General features: G+C 47.9%; 1 protein-coding gene across 15 annotated transcripts in view; it reads left to right on the top strand.

Annotated features, from left to right (window-relative positions):
- mycbp2 (MYC binding protein 2) overlaps positions 1-26,995 on the top strand; it is a 74,895-nt gene extending 47,900 nt beyond the window's left edge. For 4 of the 15 annotated variants that reach the window (XM_047046635.1, XM_047046628.1, XM_047046630.1 and 1 more), the window contains 37 exons: positions 842-939; positions 1,974-2,090; positions 2,871-3,011; positions 4,471-4,548; positions 5,821-6,045; positions 6,954-7,086; positions 7,187-7,312; positions 9,313-9,534; positions 10,810-10,917; positions 11,524-13,200; positions 13,329-13,498; positions 13,659-13,903; positions 14,116-14,283; positions 14,523-14,680; positions 15,206-15,405; positions 15,591-15,740; positions 15,919-16,079; positions 16,692-16,848; positions 17,093-17,317; positions 17,459-17,524; positions 18,020-18,259; positions 18,601-18,690; positions 18,877-18,957; positions 19,585-19,851; positions 20,004-20,287; positions 21,205-21,301; positions 21,409-21,528; positions 21,709-21,810; positions 21,932-22,060; positions 22,137-22,269; positions 22,988-23,091; positions 23,323-23,511; positions 23,805-23,912; positions 24,263-24,472; positions 24,593-24,700; positions 24,986-25,151; positions 25,652-26,995. In XM_047046635.1, the coding sequence (XP_046902591.1) occupies positions 842-939; positions 1,974-2,090; positions 2,871-3,011; positions 4,471-4,548; positions 5,821-6,045; positions 6,954-7,086; positions 7,187-7,312; positions 9,313-9,534; positions 10,810-10,917; positions 11,524-13,200; positions 13,329-13,498; positions 13,659-13,903; positions 14,116-14,283; positions 14,523-14,680; positions 15,206-15,405; positions 15,591-15,740; positions 15,919-16,079; positions 16,692-16,848; positions 17,093-17,317; positions 17,459-17,524; positions 18,020-18,259; positions 18,601-18,690; positions 18,877-18,957; positions 19,585-19,851; positions 20,004-20,287; positions 21,205-21,301; positions 21,409-21,528; positions 21,709-21,810; positions 21,932-22,060; positions 22,137-22,269; positions 22,988-23,091; positions 23,323-23,511; positions 23,805-23,912; positions 24,263-24,472; positions 24,593-24,700; positions 24,986-25,151; positions 25,652-25,767 (7,169 nt within the window). In that variant the 3' untranslated portion in view covers positions 25,768-26,995. The remainder of the gene's footprint in view (positions 1-841; positions 940-1,973; positions 2,091-2,870; positions 3,012-4,470; positions 4,549-5,820; positions 6,046-6,953; positions 7,087-7,186; positions 7,313-9,312; positions 9,535-10,809; positions 10,918-11,523; positions 13,201-13,328; positions 13,499-13,658; positions 13,904-14,115; positions 14,284-14,522; positions 14,681-15,205; positions 15,406-15,590; positions 15,741-15,918; positions 16,080-16,691; positions 16,849-17,092; positions 17,318-17,458; positions 17,525-18,019; positions 18,260-18,600; positions 18,691-18,876; positions 18,958-19,584; positions 19,852-20,003; positions 20,288-21,204; positions 21,302-21,408; positions 21,529-21,708; positions 21,811-21,931; positions 22,061-22,136; positions 22,270-22,987; positions 23,092-23,322; positions 23,512-23,804; positions 23,913-24,262; positions 24,473-24,592; positions 24,701-24,985; positions 25,152-25,651) is intronic. The other 11 variants (XM_047046632.1, XM_047046627.1, XM_047046633.1 and 8 more) reach the window with 11 other exon arrangements.
- The last annotated feature ends 99 nt before the right edge of the window (positions 26,996-27,094 follow it).

Genomic DNA, 27,094 nt, shown 5'->3' with positions numbered 1-27,094 from the left:
AGTGGTTTGCATCTTCTGGTGTAGCCCTTGTACTTTTGTTCATGAAGTCTTCTGCGAACAGTAGATAGTGATACCTTCACTCCTGCCATCTGGAGGTTGTTGCTGATCTCACTAACAGTTGTTTTAGGGTCTTTCTTTACAGCTCTCACAATGTTTCTGTCATCAACTGCTGATGTTTTCCTTGGTCTACCTGTTCGACGTCTGTTACTTAGTACACCAGTAGTTTTCTTCTTCTTCAGGACATTCCAAATGGTTGTACTGGCTATGGCCAATGTTTCTGCAATGGCTCTGATTGATTTTCCATCTTCTCTAAGACTCACAATTGCTTGTTTTTCACCCAAAGACAGCGCTCTGGTTTTCATGTTGTTTTCACCTCTGAATACAGTCTGCATAGACAAAACCTATCTTACCCAATCTGAACCTGAGTGTAGACATTCAGTGGTATTTATTGATTGAATAATGTATGTAATAGGACACACCTGGGCAACAAAACACACCTGTCAGTCACATGTTCCAATACTTTTGCTCACGTGACAAATGGGTGGGTTCGAACAAAAAGGTGATATTTTCTAATTTGTGCATCAGATCCTGATGTAAATACCTGGAAATAAAAGCTGAAACGTTGATCTCTGGTTTCACATTCATCGTTTGATGTCAAGCCCAAATGTTTTCAGTCTACAGCAAAAATAAAGGAATTGGCCTCACTGTTCCAATACTTTTGGAGGGCACTGTATATAAGGCAGTTCCCTATGATCCATTGCTAATTTAGATTACGTGTTGACCACGTTTGGAAATATGCAGATCTGTTTGCTTTATTTGCTAATCTTTTGTTAACTTCTAGATGCTGGTCTGGAAGTTGAGGTGAAAGACCCTCCCAAAGGCATGATACCCCCTGGGACTCAGATGGTCAAACCTAAGGCAGAACCCCAACCAAACAAGGTGTCTTTGTTCATCCTATCTCTCTCTCCCTCTCTCACCACACACACACACACACAACATGGGAAAATATCTGAGATACTGTTGTACTAACCCAACACAAGCTGTTAAAAACACACACACAAAATATTGGGCTAACTAAATGATTTACAAGGTCATTTTCTTAGAAACAATCTCAGGAATGTCCGAAACACTGTACACATTCTCATGCTAACCCTTCATGCTTTGCAAAAACTGAATATAGATAAAGTGAGTGCCAGAAGTCCTTGGACAGTAATACCATAGTACTCTATCAACACCACCTATCGTATCCTCATTGGTGTGTGTGTGAATATTGTAACTGTTGGTACTGTACCTTGTCTTCTGTCATGAATGTCCACCACATACCCGAGCCGGTCTTGAATATTTGACGTGTAATGTCCAAGCATTTTATTTTCTGAGATTACATTTTTCAGAAGGAACAGAGTAGCGTAAGGAGTGTTGTGTATTTAATGCAGCCAATGCTTCACGCTGACATTAAATAACTTCTGCAGTGTAGCCGTTGTGTTTTGGTGATTTCTCTGTTTGTTAGTTTTTTTGGAGTGACTGAAACTGACCGTGGGGAAACAAGCAACAAAGTGCGCTCATGGAATCAGCAGGCTTGTGTGTCTTCTTTTTGAGCGTGTGTCTCTGTATATCCATCCTCATTACAGTCTGGCATGGGAGAGACAAGAGTGGGAGACTGGATATGCACCTGTTCAGACACTGTTCAAAATGAAGCACCCCTGCACTTTCTTTGAATTATTTGCTGTATGTATACGTTTGCTTGTGAGTCCCTTGTATGAGTGGGTAGGCGAGTGAGTTTTTGTCCACGTGTGATGGTGTGGTGTGTGTGTGTGTGTTGCGCTTTGCCACTAGGGGTATGTATACAAATGAACGCGTGAGTGCGTGTGTGTGTCCCGCAACTCCCTCATTGCTTATCTTTCTCTTTTTTCATTTCTCCCTTCCTCCCGGCTCCTGCGGCTCACTGTCTCCCTGTCTCCCTCTGCTTCTCGTAGGTACGCAAATTTGTGTCCAAGGACAGCGCAGGTCTGCGAGTGCGTACGCACCCCTCCCTGCAGAGCGAACAGATAGGCATAGTGCAAGTCAATGGCACCATCATTTTCATTGATGAGGTAAACGATCACCCTAGAATAGCCCGTGTAAAGCACATTTTCGTTGTTGTTTTGGTAGACATTTAGTAAAAACCCCACTCTGTCTTCTTTTTCCTCATTTTCTTTTTCATTCGCGACCACAAACAACTGAGACCCATCTAACTTTAAATCCGTGCATGTGCAACTCTTATTATGTACAACTTGTTTGTTGCCATTGGTGAGATCAGGGCAGTTACACAGCTTCTTACTGTACATCCACGGATCTAAAGCGGATCTAGAATTGATATCAATCTACACAGCACTGTCTGTATAATTCTCTGGATACCAACCCTGTTACCTATCTAGACTCATTCTGGAGTGATTTTGCTGCTTCTACTTCTTAACCCTCTTGTAGTTTTCTTTGCCTGTCGTCGTTTGCAAGACACTCCGAGGCTGCAGAGAGCACGTGCTTAAAAACACACGGATGCATGTGGGAGATTGTCTACCACTTTTGATCCTGTTACGAGTCTAATCCATTTATAAATGGCAACATGCCACTGTGCTCCTATTAGCCCCCCTCTCTTATGTCAACCCAGTTTTCTCCTAACTGGCACAAGTCACATGTCCTCTCTCCCAGATGTGTAACATCGGCCACACACACACACACACACACACACACTAGATTCCCTCCCTGCAGCCTCGAGACGTGCTCTCATGCCAGTTTTTTTTGTTTTTGTTTTTTTTACCCTCCTCTTTGCCTTGGTTTCCATAGTGACGGGAGGGCGTGGCTGTGCTCTCGCCCTGTTGCTTGTTTTCCCATAGATCCACAATGATGATGGTGTGTGGCTCAGGCTGAATGATGAGACTGTTAAGAAGTACGTGCCCAGCATGAACGGGTACACTGAAGCCTGGTGCCTGTCTTTTAACCAGCACCTGGGCCGGAGCCTGCTTGTCCCAGCCGACGTAAGTAGCACCAGGTCCCGACCCTGGTCTGGGAAGGTTATTATGGGCTGTCTGGAAAGAGGAGCGAACGGCTCCTCTGCTGCTCGTGTGGGGGAAATGGGACTGAACGGAACACCAGACCTGGGGGTCAAATATGATTTTGCTTCACAGCCCTGCGGACAGAGGCCCTCCTGTTTTTGCTGCGTTTGATTTGTGTTACCCAGAGCGATGTGTTTGACTCTAGTCAGGCAGGACACCACCTTGTTTCATTCCCAGTGAGACGTGTTTTCAGGAACGAGGCGTATCTCACTGCATGAAGTGTGTACACGTCCAGCACGGCTACGTTGGAAGCCTTCGCTAACAGACTGTTCCACTAAAAGGCACCAGAACACTTATTCACGGCATGCCACCATGTCTGAGAGGGGCGGAAAAAACAGTACAGAACAACACCACCACATGAGCCTAGGAACCCCACCTTGACTTGTAATTACACGTTGAAAGTCATTGAAGTCAACAACCACAAATGCAAGAGATTGACGTACAGCGGTTGAATGTTTTGGGTCTGGGTCAGTGGAGGCAGTAGTTGTACGTCTCCCCTCATTGCTGGTCATGGCTTCTCACTCATGGCTACACTAACACACAGACACCGAAAGCATGACACAGACTAAAGTCTCTTTCCACTCTATTCACATTTGCTCCATGGCATTTAAACCTCTGTTCAGTCATCTGATACAGCAGACTGACAAACAAGAAGCTAGTGCAGACTTGGGAGATGTGAACGTTAATTTCAAAGTGGAGTAAAAAAAAAAATGAATTGAGCGAACAGTCAGCATATGGACAGTCAGTCAGTCTACAGTCACTCAAGGGTGGATGTTTTTCTGTCATGAAGCAACAGTGGGTCCTTCTGACACTATTTCATCTGGACATTGTGCTTGTGACGCTTCACGATTCCTGTGCATGGAGATGCTCTCAGGTTCTCAGAGGCTTCTGTGTGTGACGGTCCTGGTCAGAACAGCATGACACACCACATCCCTCGAGGAACATTTTTTTGGGAAGGTTTCCCCCCCTTTGAGGTCCCCCCCTCCCCCCAAATGGTAAAATTGTTGTTGTTTATTTTTTCTTTTTCTCTCAAACGTCTTCCTTTATATATGGTTAAAGTTTTCCGTTTACAGCTACTTCAGAGTAATTCAAATAAAATTAATCAAGATTTGCTAGCTTTGTTCAATTCTCTAAAATCAAACGCACTTTTCAAATGCCCTCACTGCAACTCGACACAACCTGTCTGACAGCCGGCAAATTCCCTCACCTCGGTCTCTGCTCAGCAAGTAATATCTTACTTTAAGGTAAACGAAGACACAAAGCAAACCAGGAAAATAAAACCTTCCAAAAAAATACATCAACGCTTCCTCCCCCCTCCCCGTTTTTCTCTGTTCAAATGAACACCGGCTTTCTTGACTTGTCTTCCGATTCTGTCGTTCAGAGTGTCTTTAACGCTAGCCAAGGAGTCAGGGACATGGGCTTTTTATCGTGGACCCCCTTATCTATATTCCCAACACAGGTGAGTGTGTCTGCTGCAGAGCTGTGTACCACTTGGCTGCTCCATCCGTCTGTAACTTCCCAGTTCTTGTATGAAAGTCTGCGATCTTGACATGTACTAGTCAGAGGCCGGGAGTTTACGTGAAACCACTGCTGCATGATTGTTTGTGTTTTCGTTTGTCTCTCCTTTGAAGTTTGGACAGAGTTGAAAACTAACCAACTACCATGTATTTGAGCTTAACTAGATGTCTAGATCTGTGGTTCTCAACCCTGGTTCTCAAGTACCCCCTGTCCTGCACGTTTGAGATGTTTCCCTGCTCCAACACACCTGATTCAAATGAATGTCTCGTTATCCAGCTTTGCAGAAGCCTGCTTATGACCATTCATTTGAATCAGGTGTGTTGGAGCAGAGAAACATCTCAAACGTGCAGGACAGGGGGGTACTTGTGGACCAGGGTTGAGAACCCCTGATCTAGATGATCCCAGATGGCCGCCCGTGTTGCCTCCAGTCTGTCTTCTAATGATATTGCTCGCCTGAGGAGCCTTGTGCCAAGAAGATGGAACCTAGGCAGAGTTTATGTGTTGCATGGGGTCTATATGTTGAAGCAGTCAGTTGCTTGAGGTATTGTACGATAAGGTAGACATGGCCCCTCGTGTGTCGTACTGCAGTAACAGCATGCCTCCCTGTCGACCCGCTAGCCGTCCCACTTGCTCCTCTGCATCAATGTCACTTCCCCATTCTCCATTCTCTACTGGGTACTCACCGGTCAAGATGTGTTGTAGCATGATGTATGGGCGACCATAAACCCTCAGGATCGTTTCCCAGATACAGATAAAGCATTGTCTAGAAACAGTGTGCAGCTAATATGGAATGTAGTCTAGGACTAAGCTTCATCTTTGTCTAGGAAACGTGGTAAAATGTGTGTTTCAGTGTAAGTTTCATAGAAAGAGTAATTATTTGGCTGTGCTACTGCACTTACATCACTTTGTGCAAAACATATACAATGAAGGTTACAGTACACCATTAACAAATGGGAGTGGTATCTGTAGTCTAAATATGTTAGGATATTTGAGAAATGGCAATTCGCAGCACTAAAGATGTGCTCATTGGTAGATGACGACTTTCCAACCAATCTGTCCTTTCATCATTTTCGACCAATCCCTACTTGCACAAAATGACCATTCATGGCTGACCCAAAACACAAGATCTGCCTTTACCTCAGTGCTGCTTGATTTAGTTGAAGTGTATGCTTTCTTGCTCCCTCACCTAACCTGATGTGATTTCCTGTTGCAGGAGGCCAGGGGCCAATCGGAAGTGAGCGCTAAGGAGGTGAGCAGCGGCCTCTCCCACGAGTCTCCTGTGCGGGAGCAGAGCAGGGCGAGGCAGGGTGGGGGCCCTGGCCTTTATAAGGTAGTGAAGACCGGCCCGTCAGGCCACAACATCAGAAGCTGCCCAAACCTTAGGGGTATCCCCATTGGAATGTTAGTACTTGGCAACAAGGTCAAGGCCATAGGCGAGGTACGCACTTCACCCCAAAACTGCCTGACAATACTGTTCGTTCTATCTATGTGGCTGTTGCAAACTTCTTGAATAAACCTAAGCTTTTCTAGATCACTTTGAACAGTGCTGTAGTTCTTGTTTGGCAGATTTTCCCGCCTTTTTTTTAATCTTGGGGAACAGACTGGGGCAAAATGATGTTTCCCTGACCTATCTTGCTGTTTAAAGTGATTGAGTTGTGTTTGATGATTTAACTTCCCTTGGAGGGGGGGGAGGGGATTTTGGTTGTGGTCGTGTGTCCTCTATCTTTGCCTGCTGACAACCTCTTTTTAACAAACTCCAATGGCTACAGCATTTGCTGTCTTGAGGTATATCACGTCAATTTTAGCTTCCATCTGTTTTTATCGATTATTCGTTTGTTGCAAGGAAATAAATACTGACGTTTGGATTGATGAAGTGCTGAAGCCATGATACTGTAAATAACACAATCTTTTCACCTTTATTTCTGGGATCTGCCTTGTCTCTGAGCCTATTTTCAATCCTCTAAACTCTCAAATCTCTGATTGGTGCCGCCTCCTCTGGACCTGGCCTTCTATTGGGTGATGTGGTGTGTCATGCTATTCTAGAACCTTCTCTGAACCTTCTCTGAAATGTCCTGTCTGACTCTGAGCTGTCCAACCTCCCTTATCCACTAACATACCTTCTCCTATGTCTGCCCTTCCTCTCCAAACTTATAACTCGACAAAGCTCGAGAAACAAAACCGACCCATGTGTGTATATATATATATATATATGAAATAAGGTACATTTGAGATTTTCTTTTTCTTTCCAATGAGCGTGACGGGATGTTTGCGTGTGCGTGGATTTGTGTCGGACTGCTTGTGAAGATAAATGTTGTCTACTTTGTCGTGTGTCGTCGTTTACTCCAGGTGGTGAATTCTGAGGGCACCTGGGTCCAGCTGGACAAGAACAGTGTAGTTGAGTTCTGTGAGAGTGATGAAGGGGAGGCCTGGTCTCTGGCCCGAGACCGAGGAGGGAATCAGTACCTGCGCCATGACGACGGTAAAAACAAGCACATACAATTTCAAAATTAAAAATGTCAAAATACAAAAGTTTTATTTTATTTGTACAGAATCCACTAACATGATCTGTCTCCTTCCAGAACAAGCCCTGCTGGATCCAGGGTCTCAGACCCCCCCTCCCAGCCCTTTCTCTGTGCAGGCCTTTAACAGGGCCACGGGGGCCAATGGGGCCCAGGGCTTTGACTATGGCCTCTCTAACAACAAAGGTAATGCCAGCGAGGAAAGGAACATGGGCTGGTGTAGCCTGATGTTCCTAAACTTGAGGGAGGAACATGCAGTATGTATGAGGATAGAGTGGAGTATTGAGAGTTGATAGATGACCTTTGCAAACAAATCCAAGGTTTCAGCCATTTTGTTTTCACTTGTTCATCAGTTTCAGGAGACCGTAATGGGCTGGAACTGGTGTCTTTCTTTTTCCATCTTCTATTAATGAGAGGCTGAGTCAAGTAGTGGTTGTTAATTCATCACTAACTAGTTGCATGACCAGTTGTCCTATGACTATTATTATTATTAGATAATAATAATTAATTAATAAAAATCAAATAATTAATATTTGATTCAAATATTAATGATGGAAGCATCCTGAATCCTGATTAAATCATCATCAGCACTTTATTTAATACACACGCTTGTACTTGCTTTGTCAGAATGATTTGAACGGGACATCATCTGGACACGACTGTCTTTTGATGGAACCTCCATGTTTTGTGCTCCTGTTTCTCCCTCCCTCTGCATCCATCACTTTTGTGTTTCTGACTTACCTGACTGCGTAATGTGGTTTGGTCGGACAGGCTCCTTCTTGTGTGCAGTCTATCCAGTGGGAATGCCTGCCTCAAATATTTTTATGTTGGTATACTTACAAAACAAAACGTTTGCACTGTATTGTGGATGGTACTGTTAACGTAGAGGTCCATTCACATAATAGTTGGATCTTCAGCTATCTTAAACATGGTAAGAGACTTCTGCTCCAAGGATTCTAGAAGACAATGGCATCCTCTTCCACTGATGGCGGTTGCTTAAGTGGAACATATTTTTCTGCATGAGCTCTGTAGCTGCATGTCTGAAGGCCATGATCCACTGGCACCTAGTTTTTCCCATAGTGAGTGTGGAGGTAGACGCAGCACATTTGTCCTTGTTATGCTAGCTGTGTTATGCTAGCTGTGTTATGCTAGCTGTGTTATGCTAGCTGTGTAATGCTAGTTGTGTTATGCTAGCTGTGTTATGCTAGCTGTGTTATGTTAACTGTGTTATGCTAGCTAGTTTAGTTTGACCAGCCCATACTGATGTTGCTTATCCACTGATGCCCCTAGTAAACGGAGTGACAAATTTGTGCTTTGTTGGTGAATTGTTTTAGTTTTGGAACTGGGAATGTCATGCTGTCATTATACAAACATAGCAATAGTTATTTAACTAGCTAGCTATGCAGCTTTGATAGCTAGTATGGGTGGTGACACATGAATATAGATGCCAGTTGGTTGTCGCTCAATGACACAGTGGCGAAACGCAACATTTGCATAGAATTGGATTTGCTTCCAGCTATTTCACAATGCCACAAAGGGGTCTGTCAAGTGATTCCCATTGAAAATGAGTGATGGTAAAATTTCACCAGGCAAATTTTGCCTCTGAACGCTGCCAGTGGATCAGGCCATTTATCACCCTGGAGTGGACTGCCACACCAACAAAGTTGCAGCGCGAGGGTTCTAGCCTAACCCTCCAGAAGCCTCAGGCGGGGTCAGGTGGTCAGTCACTAACTTCTCCTCTGTTTCAAGTTCTGCATGCGTCTTCTCGTCACTGTCATTTACCGCTCCATGCCTTCAAATCACTGCTGTTTGTGTGCATGGGGCCAGCCATTGATGCGTCTGCCAGTCTACATCTGGACTGGGGGAGGGAGGGGGGGATCTGCACCTTGTCCATGTGACACAACTTGGCCAGCCAATCACAGACAACCCCCACCCACCCTGTGACATCACCCATAACCCCATGTCTCTATAGTTTGCCCTCTTTCTTCCCCACCAATCCCCTCCTAACCTTTCCACACTCCTCAACCCCCTCCCTCCCTCTCGGACATTGCCTGTGTGGGAGATGATTGATTGATTGACTGATTGATCAATAGACGGTCTTAATGGTTAATGCTTACTGTTCTGTTCTCCCCGCCCTCAGACCATAGTTTAAGCTCGAGCCTCTCCCTTGTCTTCCGTATTCGCAGGTGACCGGTTGAGCGCCATACTGAATACCATTCAGCCCGGGCCCTTCCTCCCGGCTGTTCCCTCCTCCTCCTCCTCTTCCTCCTCCTCCTCCGTACATGAGCAAGCCACCCAACCTCCCTCCTCCTCCTCCTCCTCCTCCTCCTCCTCCTCCCTTGTCCACAGCCCATTTGTGTTTGGGCAGTCCCCCTCCCAACTGTGTCAGCCGCAACCACAGCTTCCGAGTAAGTCTGTCCGTCGGTCTGACAGTGTCGGCACAAGCTTGCACACTTACTTGGTGCTGGTCCTCTGCCTCCCCACAGCTTATCTAACCTCCTTGTCATTTGGTTTGCCTTTGCTCTCGAGCAGTTTTCTTTCTTTTGGGGGCAGGGGGCTGATGATGACGCATAACATTGCTGTTATGTTTTGTTTACGTTTTCCGGCTTTTGTGCCTTGCTACCGCTGCTTTACATCACTGTATCTCACTCTCTCTCTCCCTCTCACTCACTCTCTCTGTCTCTCTCTCTTTCCTTTTCCTCCCTCTGCTCTCTGTTGATGTCCCAATTCTTCTCCACAGCACATCCTGCTTACTTAAAATACATAATGCTTACTCCATGCTGTTTTGCATGTGCTATTTAGTAAGTGTGGATGGTTTATAAGAATTCACTCTACTGTTTACCCTCTTTCCTCTTCATTTCTTTTGATTGGCTATTTAAAACGGTGCCTCGCGGTTCCGTCTTCTCCGATCCATGTTTCTCAGTGGTCAAAACACAACATCATGAATTGTGGGAATGAAGCCGCCTTATAGTCAACAAGCCAACAAAAATCTTAAGCAAATTGTGTGTACATGCTATAAAACGTTCCAAATGTAAGTGCCAGCTACTCGGGTTGCGATAAAAAGGGCCTTGACACCACCAGAGAAAATGCTTTCTCTGTCTTTCTCAACTAACCCTCTTAAAATATAGATAGTTTGATAGCTAAGGAGTAAACTTTAAACCATGATTTCATTTCAAAAGGGAATAGGTCTAAAATATAAGTATGGAGTTTTAGTGTATTCTAACCAGACAGCTAGCTCTCTAGAACACCAGACCCTGTCTCCCTTTCCAGTTCATGCATCAGCTTATCGACTGCCTTCTTTCTCTGTTCCACTACAGTTGTCACCTCTCTGTCTCTATGTTCCTCTCTCTCTCCGCTCTCTCCTGGACCTCTCAACCCTTCTGACCGTCTGTCCTCGGTCTTCAGTCGGTCTCCTTTCCTTTCTGCTTCCTCTGTCTTTCTGTGGCTTGTGTATTCTTTCCCTGCTGTTTTTACCTACTCCATTTCATCCTCCTCTACTCCCCTCGTCCTGATCTCTCTCATCCCCTTTTCACAATCTTCCTCCACTCCCTTCATCCCTCTCTTCTTTCGGGCTCTCTCCTCTCCCACCTCCCTCGCCTCCTCCGTCATCCCACTCTGACCCCCCCCCCCCCCCGTGTGACGGTGTGCCTGTCTGCTCACCCTGCCACTGTTTTCCGCTGTAGACGCTTCACCACGCAGCCTCGCTTCTCGTGAGCGCGTGCTCAAAGGCGGTGCGCCCGCCACGGCCGGCCACAGCTTGGCTCTCTCGTCTCTGGCCGTCAGGCACAAGGGTGGGTAAACGCTCCACGTACTCCTCCTTCAGACTCAACACGGCCTGGCTTTGGAACAGCTCTCTTGAGCAAATCCATAAAACCCTATTAAAAGAAGAAACGTTTCCTTCTCATGTCTGACAGCGCATCTGTTATATCATGGCGATATCATGAATAGGCTGTAGAGTTAAATAAACCGTTTTAAAAACGAAAGGAAATGGCTTGTACCAAAATAAGGTTAAGAGTTGGGTTAGGCCTGGCTTATCCATGATGGTTCATGCCAGCAGGATGGCTGTCATGACACAGGAGTTAAGGAGCATCTGTCTATAATCATAAACTACTAAATGACTAACTAAGCAACTAACGTTGAAACGGGCAATGTTTTTGTGACTATTTAAAAATTGTCATTCCAAACACATTTTCCATTGTTTTTCATGTTTTAACATCGGTTTCTGTGGTGTCATTTTTTTCCGCATTTTATTTATTATAATTTTCTCCATTAAACCTTTTCTTTTCTCCCTCAGAAATTGTGTTGTGACTAAGCTGACTGACTAAGCCGTCTGGGCTACTGCTGTCTGTTGCACCTGGGTGGTTGGGACTAACTGTCTAACTATGTCAACCCTCTAGGCGACAGAGGGAACCTGGTGTCAGGGGCGTACCCCATGTCCCCTGCCTCCAAACACCGCCAGGAGAGCCACTCCCCGAAGCAGGAGGGCCGCGGCGGGCGCTCCTCGGACCAGACCCGGAGCAAGACCAGCGACGGGGGCCGCTCGGCCAGCGAAGCCCTGATCCTGAGGTCCGACACGGCCAAGCTGAGGTCGGACTCCCACAGCCGCTCCCACTCCCCCAACCACAACACCCTTCAGGCCCTGAAAGCCGACAGCCACGGACGGACTTCCGGCCTCCGTGCCGAGTCCCCCAACCCTGGTTCCCGCTCCACGTCTCCCAAGCAGAAGGGTCTGTCCTCCTCGCCAGGAAGATCCAGCCCCTCCAGCACCTCCCAGAATTCGTCCACGGCGCACGCAGACAAGAACCTCCCCCCTAAGGTCAGCCCGTCTTCCAAGGCCCGGCTGGACCCGCCAAGGGAGAGGTCCAAGTCGGATTCGTACACCCTGGATCCAGACACCTTGAGAAAGAAGAAGGTTCCGCTCACCGAGCCCCTTAGGGGCAGGTCCACCTCCCCCAAGCCCAAGCTTTCCCCTAAAGACGTCTCCCCTAGAGGGGAGAGCAGCAACACGGAGATCAGCAACACGGAGAGCAGCAACGCGGAGAACCGCGCCCCGTCTCCCCACGTGACCCAGGAGGATCTCCATAGCGAAGTGGTGGAGGTGTGCTCGTCCTCCGCGCTCCTCTCCAACGACGAGAGCAACGAGGAGAACCTGGAGGGGCGCAGCGCCGACGAGGGCTCCTCGAAGGTCCACTTCAGCATCGGGAAGGCCCCCGTCAAGGAGGAGCAGGAGAGTCGCTCCTCCCCTAAGGTCAGCCGCAAGACCTCTAGCCGCCACGTCCGGCCCAAGAAGGACAAGTCGGGTCCCCTGTTCAAAGGTGAGAGCTCCACACGCCTGGTGGAGCCGGCCAAGCAGGCCATGTCGCCCTCGGTGGCGGAGTGCGCCCGGGCCGTTTTCGCCGCGTTCCTGTGGCACGAGGGCATCGTGCACGACGCCATGGCCTGCTCCTCCTTCCTGAAGTTCAACCCGGAGCTGACCAAGGAGCACGCGCCCATCCGGAGCTCGCTGGGGGGCCAGGGCGCAGAGGAGAAGGAGAACAAGCTGAAGAACAGGCACTCCCTGGAGATCTCCTCCGCCCTCAACATGTTCAACATCGCCCCCCACGGGCCCGACATCTCCAAGATGGGCAGCATCAACAAGAACAAGGTCCTTTCCATGCTGAAGGAGCCGCCGTTGCCCGAGAAGTGCGAGGACGGCAAAGGCGAGGCCGCGCCCTACGAGATGACCTCCCACCCCACCATGCGGGCCAAGTCCATCCTCCCGCTCACCCTCCAGCACCTGGTGGCCTTCTGGGAAGACATCTCCATGGCCACCATCAAAGCCGCCACCCAGAACATGATCTTCCCCAGCCCGGGCTCCAGCGCCATCTTGAAAAAGAAGGAGCACGAAAAGGACGGCAAGAAGTCGAAGAAGGAGAAGAAGAAGCGGGAGAAGGCGGAGGTGCGTCCCCGCGGGAACCTGTTTGGGGAGATGGCTCAGCTGGCTATGGGCGGGCCTGAGAAGGACACCATATGCGAGCTCTGTGGGGAGTCTCACCCTTACCCCGTCACCTACCACATGAGACAAGCTCACCCAGGTTAAGACCCTGCTCATACATTTTGCGGTTCCGGGGGGACGTTCATATCACAATTGGGCTTTTGAGAGTGTAGTCTACCTGGCCATAACCTCTTCCCTCCTTTGTGCGTTTGTGTGTGTGTGCATCAGGCTGTGGGCGCTATGCCGGGGGCCAGGGTTACAACAGTATCGGCCACTTCTGTGGAGGTTGGGCGGGGAACTGTGGAGATGGGGGCATCGGAGGCAGCACCTGGTACCTGGTGTGTGACCGCTGCAGGGAGAAGTACCTGAGGGAGAAGCAGACAGCTGCCAGAGAGAAGGTCCGACTGCAGTCCCCGCACCTGTTATGCAACTATCAATCTCTCTCTTTGTTTGTTTCGTTCCATGTATCTCTCTTTGTCTCCTTGTATGCTAAGTATTGGCGTTTTCCTCTCACCCCCTTGCCACAACCTGTTCTTGCCACCTCCTCTTCCCCTCCAGGTGAAGCAGTCGAGGAGGAAGCCCCTGCAGGTGAAGACCCCGCGGGCTCTGCCCACCATGGAGGCCCACCAGGTCATCCGGGCCAACGCCCTGTTCCTGCTGTCCCTGAGCAGCGCGGCCCAGCCCAGCCTGCTGTGCCACCACCCGACCAGGCCCCTGCACTCTCAGCTGCCCTGCCTCAAGGAGGGCGTCTCCGACGAGCTGCCCAACAAGATTGGCTGCCTCTACCTCCAGACGCTGGCCAGGTAACAGAGATGAAGTTTCACACAGCATTAGTTTACAGAAAGACAAGGAGAAGGCTGAGTTTTAGCAAAAGAGGTGAACTACTGTATAAAGTTGAGGATTATTATTTAAAAATGTCAAATTTAATAGGTATCACAATACATTTGATTGAATTTAAGAAACAGTCGAATGTTCGTTCCTCACCGAGTCACCGTCCTCCCCGTGGTTTCCCCAGGCAACACACGGAGAACTTCGGGAGCTACCAGGACGATAATCTGTTCCAGGACGAGATGAGGTACCTGCGCTCCACCTCCGTCCCCGCCCCCTACATCTCTGTCACGCCGGACGCCTGCCCCAACGTGTTTGAGGAGCCAGAGAGCAACATGAAATCCATGCCCCCCAGGTGCTTCCTGGTTTCTTTGCGAATGTCTTCCCAATGTCCCGAATCCATATTGACGAGCCAAACAGCTAATGTGCTGGTTGACAATGCCATACCTGACTCGTCAAACGTGCTCAAAATCGAGTCCTTTTTCACAATCAGTGTCACAAAAGGCCACACAATCAATCTGAATCTCAGAGAAAACAATAACAATGTGCCATGTCTGTACTAACTTATCATTTGGGGGATGTGTATCTCCCCAGTCTGGAGACCAGTCCCATCACAGACAGCGACACGGCCAAGCGTACCGTGTTCCAGAGGTCGTACTCTGTGGTGGCCTCAGAGTACGACAAGCAGCACTCGGCCTCCCCGGCCAGGGTGAAGGCCGTGCCCCGGCGCAGAGTCCACAGTGGGGACGCAGGTAGGATTAGGGTTATCCTCTCGCACGGTACATCTTACAACCTATTGTCATGGCATTTTGCTGGCTGAATTTCCACCTCATTTCACACCACTAATGCAGCATAAATGACGTACGCAGTCAAATGAAAGTTCATATTTTGAACAGATTCCGTTTTTGGGGGGAGGAGGTTGAATCCATTGATACAACAAAGAACATAGTTAGTCTGTGTGTGACTGTGCCCCCTCTGGCTTCTCTTGCTCTGAAAAATATTTCTGTAGTGTATATCTCCTAGTCAGCTTTCCCTTACCACAATTACCTGCCTCAAATATACTACCTGAGTGAGGTGTGCCCCTTGTGCCCAAAAACCATATAACAAAACCCCAAAACAACTGATAATAACAATCAAATTGTAAAATGCCTACCTATAGCACCCGGGTGTCCCACTGGTTTACAAGGTGACATTGTAAGCTGAAGTACGTAATGTTGTCCCCCTCGTCTCTCGTCCGTTACTCCTCCCCCCCCCCCCCCCCCCCCCCCCCCCCCCAGAAGTGGGCTCCTCTCTGCTGCGTCACCCGTCCCCCGAGCTGTCCCGTCTCATCTCGGCCCACGGCTCGCTCAGCAAGGGGGAGAGGAACTTCCAGTGGCCCGTCCTCGCCTTCGTCATCCAGCACCACGACCTGGAGGGCCTGGAAGTGGCCATGAGGCATGCCCTCAGGAAATCAGCTTGCCGGGTATTTGCCATGGAGGTGAGTCCCTTTTGCCTCTCTCTGACTTCCCCTGGTCTACAGTTATAGACAGTCCACTTTCCTTTCAGTGTCTCCTGTTTTACTCATCGTAGGTTTTGTTTTCCCGGTCAACCATGCGACTATAATGTCAAGTTGTTGAACCCAAGACATTGTGTTTAAATGGGAACTTTTTTCTTCCCGTTCAGGCGTTCAACTGGCTTCTGTGCAACGTGATCCAGACAACCTCCCTACACGACATCCTGTGGCACTTTGTGGCTTCGCTCACACCCTCGCCCTTTGAGCCGGAGGAAGAGGAGGAGGAGGAGAACAAAGGGAATAAGGAGAATGTGGAACAGGTGAGGAACGAGTTCACTTGGTTCGACACTCGAGACACCCGAAGTCTTTCTTAGTGGGGGCACAGGTCCCGATTAAGGATTTTGTTTTTTATACAGTCTGTCATTGATGATTAACTCTTTGAGGCCTCATAGCTTGAATTTTTTTTTAAATGTAACACCCCCTCTTCCCCCCCCCCAGGAGAGAGACCTGGGTGTGTGCGAGCACCCTTTGTCAGATATCGTGATCGCTGGGGAGGCCGCCCACCCCCTCCCCCACACCTTCCACCGCCTCCTCCAGACCATCTCTGACCTCATGATGTCACTTCCTAGCGGCAGCTCCCTGCAGCAGATGGCCCTCAGGTACGGTCTTCCTGTCTCCCAAACTGGCTCCAGATCTTGTTCCTTTGAAAACCAGAAACCGAGCGTATGTGTTTAACACTCGGGCCGTTTTGTGTTTTCAAAAGCAAATTACTCATCGGCCCAGAGATTTACTTAATATGTGTCATCATTTTCCTGAGGTCTAGAAGGTACTAAAACAAGTTTTGCGAGCCATTATACCTTTCTATCTCCACCACTACATTTTAGAATTGTAAAGCGTTGCATGGTGGATGTTATGTGCCAGCGGTTAGCCTCATCTACCTCTGGCTGCCCCACCTGTGCCTTTTATATTTGAGGTATTTTGGTTATTTTTTATGCAAACAGTGCAGTTATATTCAGCGGTCTGGCAGTACCGGCAGGTACTCGATTCCTGCCGGTCTCAGTGTAAAGTATTGTTTGAACGTGATACAGTAGTATTATCGTTTGCTTATTGTACTGGGATTTCACCATGTTGAATATCTTAGGCATGTCAGGAATAAATGTGTTCATGTTAGAGGAAAAAGTGCATTGCCCAACGCCTGATACAGTTTTGCCTCTGGTTCCTCCTTTGGGAGATTGATTAACCCCTCACTACCCCCCTCCCCACTCTACCAGGTGCTGGAGTCTGAAATTTAAGCAGTCAGACCACCAGTTCCTGCACCAGAGCAACGTGTTCCACCACATCAACAACATCCTGTCCAAATCGGACGACGGAGACAGTGAGGAGAGCTTCAACATCAGCGTGCAGTCAGGTTACGAGGCCATGAGTCAGGTGGGGACCTGAAGGGAAACACGGGGTTTCACTAGACTTTAAAAACAGGATTTATCCGAATGACTAACATCCAATTACATAAACATAGCGTAGGCTTGCTACTTATTTTGTGGAAGCATGATGTCATAACTAATTATAGTTTGATGTTGTTGTCGACATAGCTGTTCTTTGTTTTTAGTGTTCTGTGGTTTCATCCTTACTGTAAAGTGTCTTTCCTGTCCTCTGTGTGTGTGTGTGTGAACAGGAGCTGTGCCTGGTAACCTGTCTGAAGGACCTGACCAGCGTGGCGGACATCAAGACGTCTAGCCGTCCAGCCATGATCGGCAGCCTGACAGACGGCTCCACCGAGACCTTCTGGGAGTCCGGAGACGAGGACAAGAACAAGACCAAGAGCATCACCATCAGCTGCGTGAAAGGCATCAATGCCTCCTACGTGTCTGTCCACGTGGACAACTCCAGAGACATCGGGGTGAGGGCTTCCTTCGTAATACCGATTCCTTAAAACCATGTTTGAACAGCCCCTTGACTTCCGTCGGTTATTTTATAGTTGTGCAGGAAAGCTATTCTCATGTTCTGGTTCTCATATGCCGCTCTCACGTTGAACCCACAGAACAAAGTGACGTCCATGACGTTCCTTTGTGGCAAAGCCGTGGAGGACCTCTGCAGAATCAAACAGGTTTGGCACCTCACTTTCTCGCTATCTCACTGAATATCTCTCTCTGTTTTACTAACACTCCAAGAGATCAGAATCCGTCTGGAGCCAGTCAGAAAAGAACCCAGCTGTTGAGGTTGAGCCAAAGCCAGTTGATCCAAGCTCATTTATTTATTTTAAAAAAAACTTGCATCACTATTTTTGGTGCCTTTTTAAACGTATTTTTTTGTTATGGAGACAGTTGGAGAGAGAGACAGGAAAGTAGGGAGAGAGAGCGAGGAGAAGCAAATGCAGCAAATGACCCCTGGCTGGAATCAAACCCCTGGGCCTCTGCTTTAAGGCGGTAAACACTCTTGCCTGGTGAGCCACCTGGGCACCCTGATCCAAGCTGCTTTCTGAGCAGGACAATGACCCATCTCTATCCCTCTCTGTCGCTCTCGTTCTCTCTTGGTTTGATCAACGTTTTGTTGGAATGACTTTGTCTCCCCCTCTCTCTCTCTCTCTCTCTCTCTGGCGCAGGTGGACCTCGACTCGCGTCACATGGGCTGGGTGACCAGCGAGCTTCCGGGCGGGGACCATCATGTGATCAAGGTGGAGCTGAAAGGCCCGGAGAACACCCTGCGTGTGCGCCAGGTGAAGCTCCTGGGCTGGAAGGAGGGCGAGAGCATAAAGATCGCCGGCCAGATCTCCGCCAGCATGGCCCAGCAGAAGAACTGCGAGGCCGAGACGCTCAGAGTGTTCCGCCTCATCACCTCACAGGTCAGTTGGCCTGTCAATCACGTTACCTCAATAGCTACGACGACAGCTTTTGGGGTTTCCGACTTGACTGAAACTTCCGCTCGACAGTAATAACGACAGCATCAATTTTGACTTACTTAGACAAAAAAAAAGTTTCAGACGTGCAGAGTAACATGGCACTTAAAAACTACAGTGATTTGACAGAAACCTCCTGTAAAGGCTATGTTGTATCTTAAATTGTACAGTGTAATCTATTGATTGGAAATATATATACACAATATTGGCATGTGACAGTTGGTGGCCATTTTGTTTTTAGAGCTGAACTTTTGTTTGTTTGTGTGTGTGTGTGTGTGTGTGTGCAGGTGTTTGGGAAGCTGATCTGTGGAGACGCTGAGCCCACGCCAGAACAGGAGGAGAAGAACCTGCTCTCTTCCCCAGAGGGAGAGGACAAGGTCAGCTCTCATCTTTCTTAACTTCCACCTTGACTTGAACTAAAACATATACCTTTAATGCTCCCTTTCACTGACTGGACTTTATACGGCACTTAGCCCTGCACCTCATGGTTTAACCCCAATCTAAGAGTGGTTTCCTAGTGATGTTGCCTTTTTTCTGCCGTTTACACATTTCTTTGTCCTCAGGCGCCGTCGGACGCAGACTTGAAGGAACACATGGTGGGGATCATCTTCAGCCGGAGCAAGCTCACCAACCTGCAGAAACAGGTGATTCAACTGATGCACAGGTTTATGCTCCAGGTGCTCTGTAATGTCTGCTGTTTGAAGCACTACGATAGACCATCATAGCTACAGTGCTGTAACAGGTTAATAGTGCTGTGTTTTTCTTGAATATCTTCCAAAAAACAGACCAACATCAATAGCCAAATCCTGTGATGTGATATTGTTAAATTCAGTGAATGACCATATTCCCACTGTTGCATATTTTTGCTGATGGTTCATTTCATTGTCATTCGTAAGCTCGAGTGCATTTCAAGTCAGTCGTTGGCTACCACTCGATTTTTTCATCAGTAATACTATTGTAACAATGCTTAAGAACAATCATCTTTTACTTCTCATGGACTGTAGCCTATAGTTCTGTTCTGAGCCAGATGTAAACATCAATTTTTAATTGTGGCGTGCCGCCACAAATAAATCAATGTATGGGAAACACTGGTCTTACACCATTACACTTATTAATGTTAAGTATCATGTGATTCATTCATATACACAGTGTACATAACCGTACATAACAGTGTAGTAACTGTACTCACTGTCATCTTTGTACATTGTTGAACTGACTGTGTCGGGTACAAAACCCTATCCCAATGTGACATATGCCACCTCCTTCCCAAGGTGTGTGCACACATCGTCCAGGCCATCCGCATGGAGGCCACGCGTGTCCGGGAGGAGTGGGAGCATGCCATCTCCAGCAAGGAGAACGCCAACTCCCAGCCCAGCGACGACGACGCCTCCTCGGACGCCTACTGCTTCGAGCTGCTGTCCATGGTCCTGGCGCTGAGCGGCTCCAACGTGGGCCGCCAGTACCTGGCCCAACAGCTCACCCTGATGCAGGATCTGTTCTCCTTGCTGCACACGGCCTCGCCACGTGTACAGAGACAGGTGGGGGTGGACACGTGCACGCACGTGTGTGTCCGTACATGTTACACAGTACAGAACTAGGGGGTCCTAAATGTGTCAGTCAAGTTAATAGCAGTGAAAAGGAGTCTTAACCTTCCAAACGGACCTTTGACCCCTTTATCTCCACCCCCTAGGTGACGTCTCTCCTCAGGCGCGTCCTCCCGGAGGTCACCCCTGTGCGCTTGGCCAGCATCATCGGCGTGAAGGCCCTGCCGCCGGCCGACATCAGCGACATCATCCACTCCACGGAGAAGGGAGACTGGAACAAGCTGTGCATCCTGGACATGTTCCTGGGCTGCATCGCCAAGGCGCTCACCGTGCAGCTGAAGGCCAAGGGCACCACCATCGCAGGCACGGCAGGCATGGCAGCAGGCAAGGGGGTCACCACCGTTACCCTGCCCATGATCTTTAACTCCAGGTGGGTTTAAAGAAGGATTCCCTCGACTTCAGCCATGCTGGACTGACTTATAAGGGAAACTACTGCGCTCACTGAAATATGATATATATATATATTTATATATATAAAATGGGTAATTTATTTCACAAATCACAGGGCCATCCATCATTCATGGGGCACTATGCCATGTAAATCGTAAGGACTGCTATTGCGTAAACGTTTAGGTTGTTCGTGAGAGATTGAGTCTTGGCCCAGCACAAGATTACCAAATCAAAGCTCTATAGAGGTTGCTGATAGAAGACTGTGATTACTCATTAAAGACCAGGGTCATTCCGACATACTGTGTAGTTCCCCTGTGAGACAGTACACCGTCAATCAATGCAGTCAGCGTCCAAGTTGTAATAGAAAGAATATTCGGCTACATGAAAATGCGATCGGGGATCTCAACATTGGCGAACTTCCATCTCAACCTCTACCATTTACTTACCATTCTCAACCATTTAGGTTGTCTTAAATCTCTGAGTAGTTTTGAGTAACCTTTTCAGGCAACCCCAAACCACGCCACTTTCTCTATTATGCTATTATTCGACCCCCTTGATGGAGCCGGACTCACTGATTTCCAGATTAATTGTGAAACCAAATTGTTGTAATTTTTATACGTTACACCAGTGCCTTAGCTGGTTCCTTGTTCGCGCCCTAAAAGTTTGTACAAGTGTCTTCTCCATAGGACAGAACCCTAAAGCAAGCAGAAATTGAATTTGTGTGCTTGCTACCAGCAAGGCATTCTACTGTTGTCTCACATATAGCCAGTGCTTCTCAAAATGTGTGTCTTCCCGTGAAGTCTTTAGAGCTGTCACCTCTGTTGTGAGGCAACAGTGCTGTGCTAAGAACCTATGAATGGATATCTAATAAGCTCATTCCTGTCCACTCATGTGCAGCTACATCCGGAGAGGGGAGAGCCATTGGTGGATGAAAGGCTCCACCCCTCCTCAGATCGCTGAGATCATCATCAAGCTGGTCAAGGACATGGCTGCTGTGAGTACTCTGGGGGATATGCTCTTTTGAGAAAAAGAACAAGAAGATAAAAAACGTTCTAGCCCTAAAAGAAACTTTGCTCACCGACGCGTGTGGTGCTTTTCCAGGGCCATCTGTCTGACGCATGGTCGAGAGTGACGAAGAACGCCATCGCAGAGACCATCATTGCCCTGACCAAGATGGAGGAGGAGCATCGCTCCCCCGTTCGCTGCATCGCCACCACGAGGGTACGTGCTTCCCTTGTCAGTGTCGTGTGTGTGTGTGTGTGTGTCAGTTCCAACTGTGCACACGGTGTGCGTACACGATGATATTGCTAAGCCGTCATTAGCAGTTGCTCTTCATCAAGGGGATGAGAACTCCCCAGACTCTGATCTCTACCCCTCTCTCCTCCTTCCTCCGTCCCTCAGCTGTGGCTTGCCCTGGCCTCCCTGTGTGTCCTGGACCAGGACCACGTAGACAGGCTGTCCTCTGGACGCTGGATGGGCAAAGACGGACAACAGAAACAGATGGTAAGGCCCTCCACTATCAAGTAAAGGTGGTACATTCCCCTACAGATTGCATGCGGGTCAACTCAAGGGGGCCGACCTTGTAAGCGAAAATCTGCGGTCTCGCTCGTTCTCTTCTCCGTAGCCCATGTGCGATAACCACGACGACGGCGAGACGGCCGCCATCATCCTGTGTAACATGTGCGGGAACCTGTGTACCGACTGCGACCGTTTCCTCCATCTGCACCGACGCACGCGTTCTCACCAAAGACAGGTGAGATATTAGCCCGGGGTGTGGTCTGAAGTTCCCATGAGCCGAGTCTCACTGTATGTTCCCTGCCCTGTCCCAGGTCTTCAAAGAGGAAGAGGAGGCCATCAAGGTTGACCTCCACGAGGGCTGCGGCAGGACCAAGTTGTTCTGGCTCATGGCTCTGGCTGACTCAAAGACCATGAAGGCCATGGTGGAGTTCAGAGAGCACACGGGTATAAACACCTGTGACACTGTCACACCAACACCGCACATGGAATGGCACTAGATTAACCGACTTTTTGCGTTGATTAAACAACATAAACCCCTGTGACACAACAGCATTTACAGAAATAAAACATTTAAGAATTATGGCATTACCAAAAAGATGTATTACATGTACAACACCGCAACATTAAGTGACAACACAAAAGCATTTATCCAACCCACCGTGTAAAAGGATTAACAGAAACAAACAGAAGAAAAATATTTGCCCAAAACGCATTAGAAGTTATTCACAGGGCTCACAACCACCAAGCAAATCTGTGTGAAATCTTTGAATTTTGTTTTAAACAAAGTCACAAGTGGACATTGAGCACCAATAATAAGAAATGGCAGTGTTCAGGTCTCAAAAGCAGCGTTCATGTTATAAGAATTTTACCTTTCCAAACATTTGTAGCTACGCCCGTCACGCATCACATTGCATCATCTCTCTCAAATGAGGACCTCCAAATGAAGTAGCTCACATCTGTAGGGAAATGTTCATTATCATTGGCAAACTGATTCTAACACTTGGAAAATTGTGGTTAAGTTGGAGAAATAACAACTGTTATCCAACTAACCCTTTGAACCCTCATAGTCTAGTCGTTTAGAGTTTCTGGCCTTCAGGTAGACCGCCCCTACCATTGGGTCGTAGCTGTCACCTGCTCTTTACACCTTTTGTCTCTGCTGTAGGTAAACCAGCCTCCAGTAGCTCTGATGCCTGCAGGTTCTGCGGCACCAGGAACGGAACCGAGCTCTCTGCTGTGGGCAGTGTCTGCTCAGACCCAGACTGCCAGGTACGGAACCACTTCTGTTCCTTCTCAACCACACTTCCTCAGCTGTTCCCGATCCGGTTCAACCACTCCACTCCCTGTTATATACCTTCAACCTCGTCAGTATATGACTGATGTCCAAGAAGGACCTAAGCTTGCTAAGTATATACAGATGTATACAACTGGCCTGTACACAACCTGCTTTAAAAGTCTGACTCACATTTTGCTGCGCTGTGGTATCCGCGGCACCCACAGGAGTATTCCAAGATGGCGTGCTGCAAGACGCACCCGTGTGGCCACCCGTGTGGCGGGGTGAAGAACGAGGAGTCGTGTCTCCCGTGTCTACACGGCTGTGACAAGAGCATGGGCTGTCTCAAGCAGGACGCGGACGACATGTGTATGATCTGCTTCACCGAGGCGGTCTCTGCTGCTCCCGCTGTCCAGGTAGGAGCGCTTCAGTTGGCTGGAAGGATTGGTCATTTGGTTGGTTGGCTGCGTAACGGAGAACAGCTCAAAGTTGTATTCCTGTCTTGACTGTAGTGACAGATGGTTGATTAGACGCAAAGAGACTAAACGAGAAGTTCTAAACGCGCGAATGGAACTCCAGTCTCTGGGGGTTTACATATTGCACACACCTATACCAGCTGCCCTTTGGTGCTGCTGGTATGTTTTTTGTTTTCAGTGTGGAGCTATTGATGTCTAAAGAAAGGGTTCTTCTTGCTTTGGTTTGTTCCCAGCTGGACTGCGGCCATGTGTTCCACCTCCAGTGTACCCGCCGGGTTCTGGAGAGCCGCTGGCTCGGGCCCAGGATCACCTTTGGCTTCATGTCCTGTCCCATCTGCAAGGTAGATGTGTAACCTGATACATAAAGGATGAGGATATTGACTACAGAACAAGGGCATGAAAACGATCCGATCCCTGCTTTCAAACCTTTTCCTTGACAGTGTGACTTTTCAGATGGTTGACTGTTCAGATTTGAATGGCCTCTCGCTACTTCGTTTTTTACATTTGAATTTGAATAAACAACTGTTCTAAAATAAACTCCAACCTTCTTTCTTATCCATGCTGTGCTGAAGTCCCCTTACATTTGGGACTAGGTCCCTACTTGGCTAGCCGGTTCCTCTTGCCTTTTACTGATGACCTACCACTAGGCTAACAAGGTTCCACACATCTCGTGTGTTGCGTTTTCGCACAGAACAAGATCAACCATGCTGTGATCAAAGACCTGCTAGACCCCATCAAGGAGCTTTTTGAGGACGTGAGGAGGAAGGCCCTGATGAGGCTGGAGTACGAGGGGCTCCACAAGAGCGAAGCCATCACCACTCCCGGAGCGCGCTTCCACAACGACCCTGCAGGCTTCGCCATCAACAGATATGCCTACTACGTCTGCTTCAAGTGCAAGAAGGTAGGCAGAAAATACAATGGAGATTATGTTGGATTGACCCCTAAGGGTAGACATAGGCTCATATAATGGTCTAAAGGGATTGGACTGGATATAATGCCTCCCATTGACACTTGTTGTCAGGCTTATTTCGGTGGCGAGGCCCGCTGTGATGCCGAAGCAGGGCAAGGAGATGACTACGACCCCAGCGAACTCATTTGTGGCGCGTGCTCGGATGTGTCCAGGGCTCAGGTGGGTGGAAGAGGCACAGCCTCAGGGAGAGCTGTTGAACACACTATCCACACCTGTGTACCACAAATACACAAGTTTTTTATTAATTCTGCCTAATGTGTTTTATAATAGTACAGTTGTTCAGACTTCCTGTCTTTATTGCTACTTCGCATTGTTAAAGGATCATACCCAATCATATTATGCACATGTTACACACCACTGGTATGGTTTTAGTCATGCTGCCAATACAGGAAAACAACAAAATGTTCACATCTGTGTGCTTGTGTGTGTGCCCGCGTGTCCCAGATGTGCTCCAAGCACGGGACAGACTTTCTGGAATACAAGTGTCGCTACTGCTGCTCAGTGGCTGTCTTCTTCTGCTTCGGCACCACCCACTTCTGTAACGCCTGTCACGATGACTTCCAGAGGATGACCAGTGTGCCCAAAGAGGAGCTGCCTCACTGTCCTGCAGGTACACAGTCATCCCAGCCACCACTTCACCTCACCCGGAGGGTCAGCCCGTGCTGTAGTCTACACACATGCACGTACATGCGCTACACATACCATGTGCCCACCAAATGCCACACAGGTATACTGAAAGCCCAGAAGATTTTCCTCAAAGGTCACTTTGAAATAGGCAGTGATACACGAGTAGGGTACAGCACAGGTAGAAGCGGAGCTTTGTATGTTGACAGTATATCCACGACTTCGTACTAGACTACACCACTGGGGTTAGCTGACTGTCTGGGCCGGTCGAAAATACCCTCAGATGTTTTTCACCACAGCACACACTCACTTTCTTGCAGACACACATACACAACACACAGCTCTTGGTTTCCACTTGGTTTTTCATGTAAAGAAATGGTCTTTGGCCGTCTTAAGGAGGTCTAGTGGAAAATCCAAGCTTTGTACTGACAATGTGGGAGGCAGATAACGTCAAGCCACAGTCCTCATTTTTTCTCCCTTCCTCAGGTCCCAAAGGCAAGCAGTTAGAGGGCACAGAGTGTCCCTTGCACGTGGTGCATCCACCCACCGGTGAGGAGTTTGCCTTGGGCTGTGGCGTGTGCCGGAATGCCCATACCTTCTAAACTACCAGGGACCGGGACCGGTACCAGAACACCAGCCTACTGTGACCGCAGGCTGATTGCTGATCGTTGAAAGCTTAGTCTTCAGCCTTCTCAGTTCTCGTTGTGTTGTCAGATTGCCCTTGGACCAGGCTTCATAGCAAAGTACCCCTGCTCTGCTATACCGAGGATGCCCTGTCTGCCACAGATATACTAAAGAGCCTAAGGCTTTAGTGGACTCAAAGCAAAGTCCTCCTCGACGAAAAAAGAAAACGATTTAAAAAGAATTTTAACTTGTGACGTGTTTGCATGCGGCCGTTGTATCTTCTCGGCTTCCATAGACACACCTGATCACTGAAGTGTAACAATGTATTGAAGATAAAAAAAAAATATTGAATATGAAATGAATTTGCTTAAAGGCAACTGTGGATGACCTTGGATATAATAGAAAAAAAAATGACAGGCCGTATTTCCAGCTTCCTAACTATGAATTCAAAAATATTGTTGTACGTAAAATGACTTTTTTTCGTAATCCTGTACAGTATTCTCAACTGTCAAGTGCATCATGGGTTGACGGACAAAAATAGAGATAAGAATGTCATGTTGGGAGGAAAATAGTGTACGATTTATCTAATCTTGTATATAATGATAGTATCCAAAATAGCTGTATTCCGAAGTTGCTACTCAACACTTCAGTCTCGTTTGATATTCTGGGTTATGTTTTGAGCCAGAACTTTTAATGAAGTGCAATACTGGGTGTGCCTCCTATTTTGCAGCTGTTTAACCTATGGAATGTATGTCAATAAAAGCCACTGTACATTTTTATACAGTAATAGACAGCCCCCCCAAAATCTGAAAACTAAGGGTAGCGTTGGCTGTGTATGAAGGTCGATGTGAACCCCACTTTTTCCAATTCGTCAATCAGAAGTAAATGTGGAACATAGAATACCCTTTTCTGTCATTTATAAAAACAACTTGATGGTTGAGTAGGTACAGAGGCAAGCATTGAATGGAGTGATAACTGAACGTTTTAGAAGGGCCAGCCTTCACACCAAATATTAAAAGAATTGTGAATCTGTAAGGCTATTCCATGTGTAGGAGGCAAACGGGTGGGTGGGGTTTGAGAATGGGAGTGTGATATAAAAAAAACAGCTGCTGTTATAAAAAGCTTAATACTTGTGAATCTGCTGTGTAATATCTGTGGTGGATGGAGTTGAATGGTAATAAACCAGGTTCTCTGTTTCGCAAGGTACATAAGAGTGTTGTTTTTATTTCACGGGCCATTTGTTCATTATAATACACGTTTTTACGTAATTCCATGCGTTTGAGAATGCGTTTCGATAACGTTTTT

This window comes from Hypomesus transpacificus, chromosome 23 (assembly GCF_021917145.1).
Source record: "Hypomesus transpacificus isolate Combined female chromosome 23, fHypTra1, whole genome shotgun sequence".
Lineage (NCBI taxonomy): Eukaryota > Metazoa > Chordata > Actinopteri > Osmeriformes > Osmeridae > Hypomesus > Hypomesus transpacificus.
Note: the sequence above shows the minus strand (reverse complement) of the source record. Positions and strands in the feature narration are given on the sequence as shown.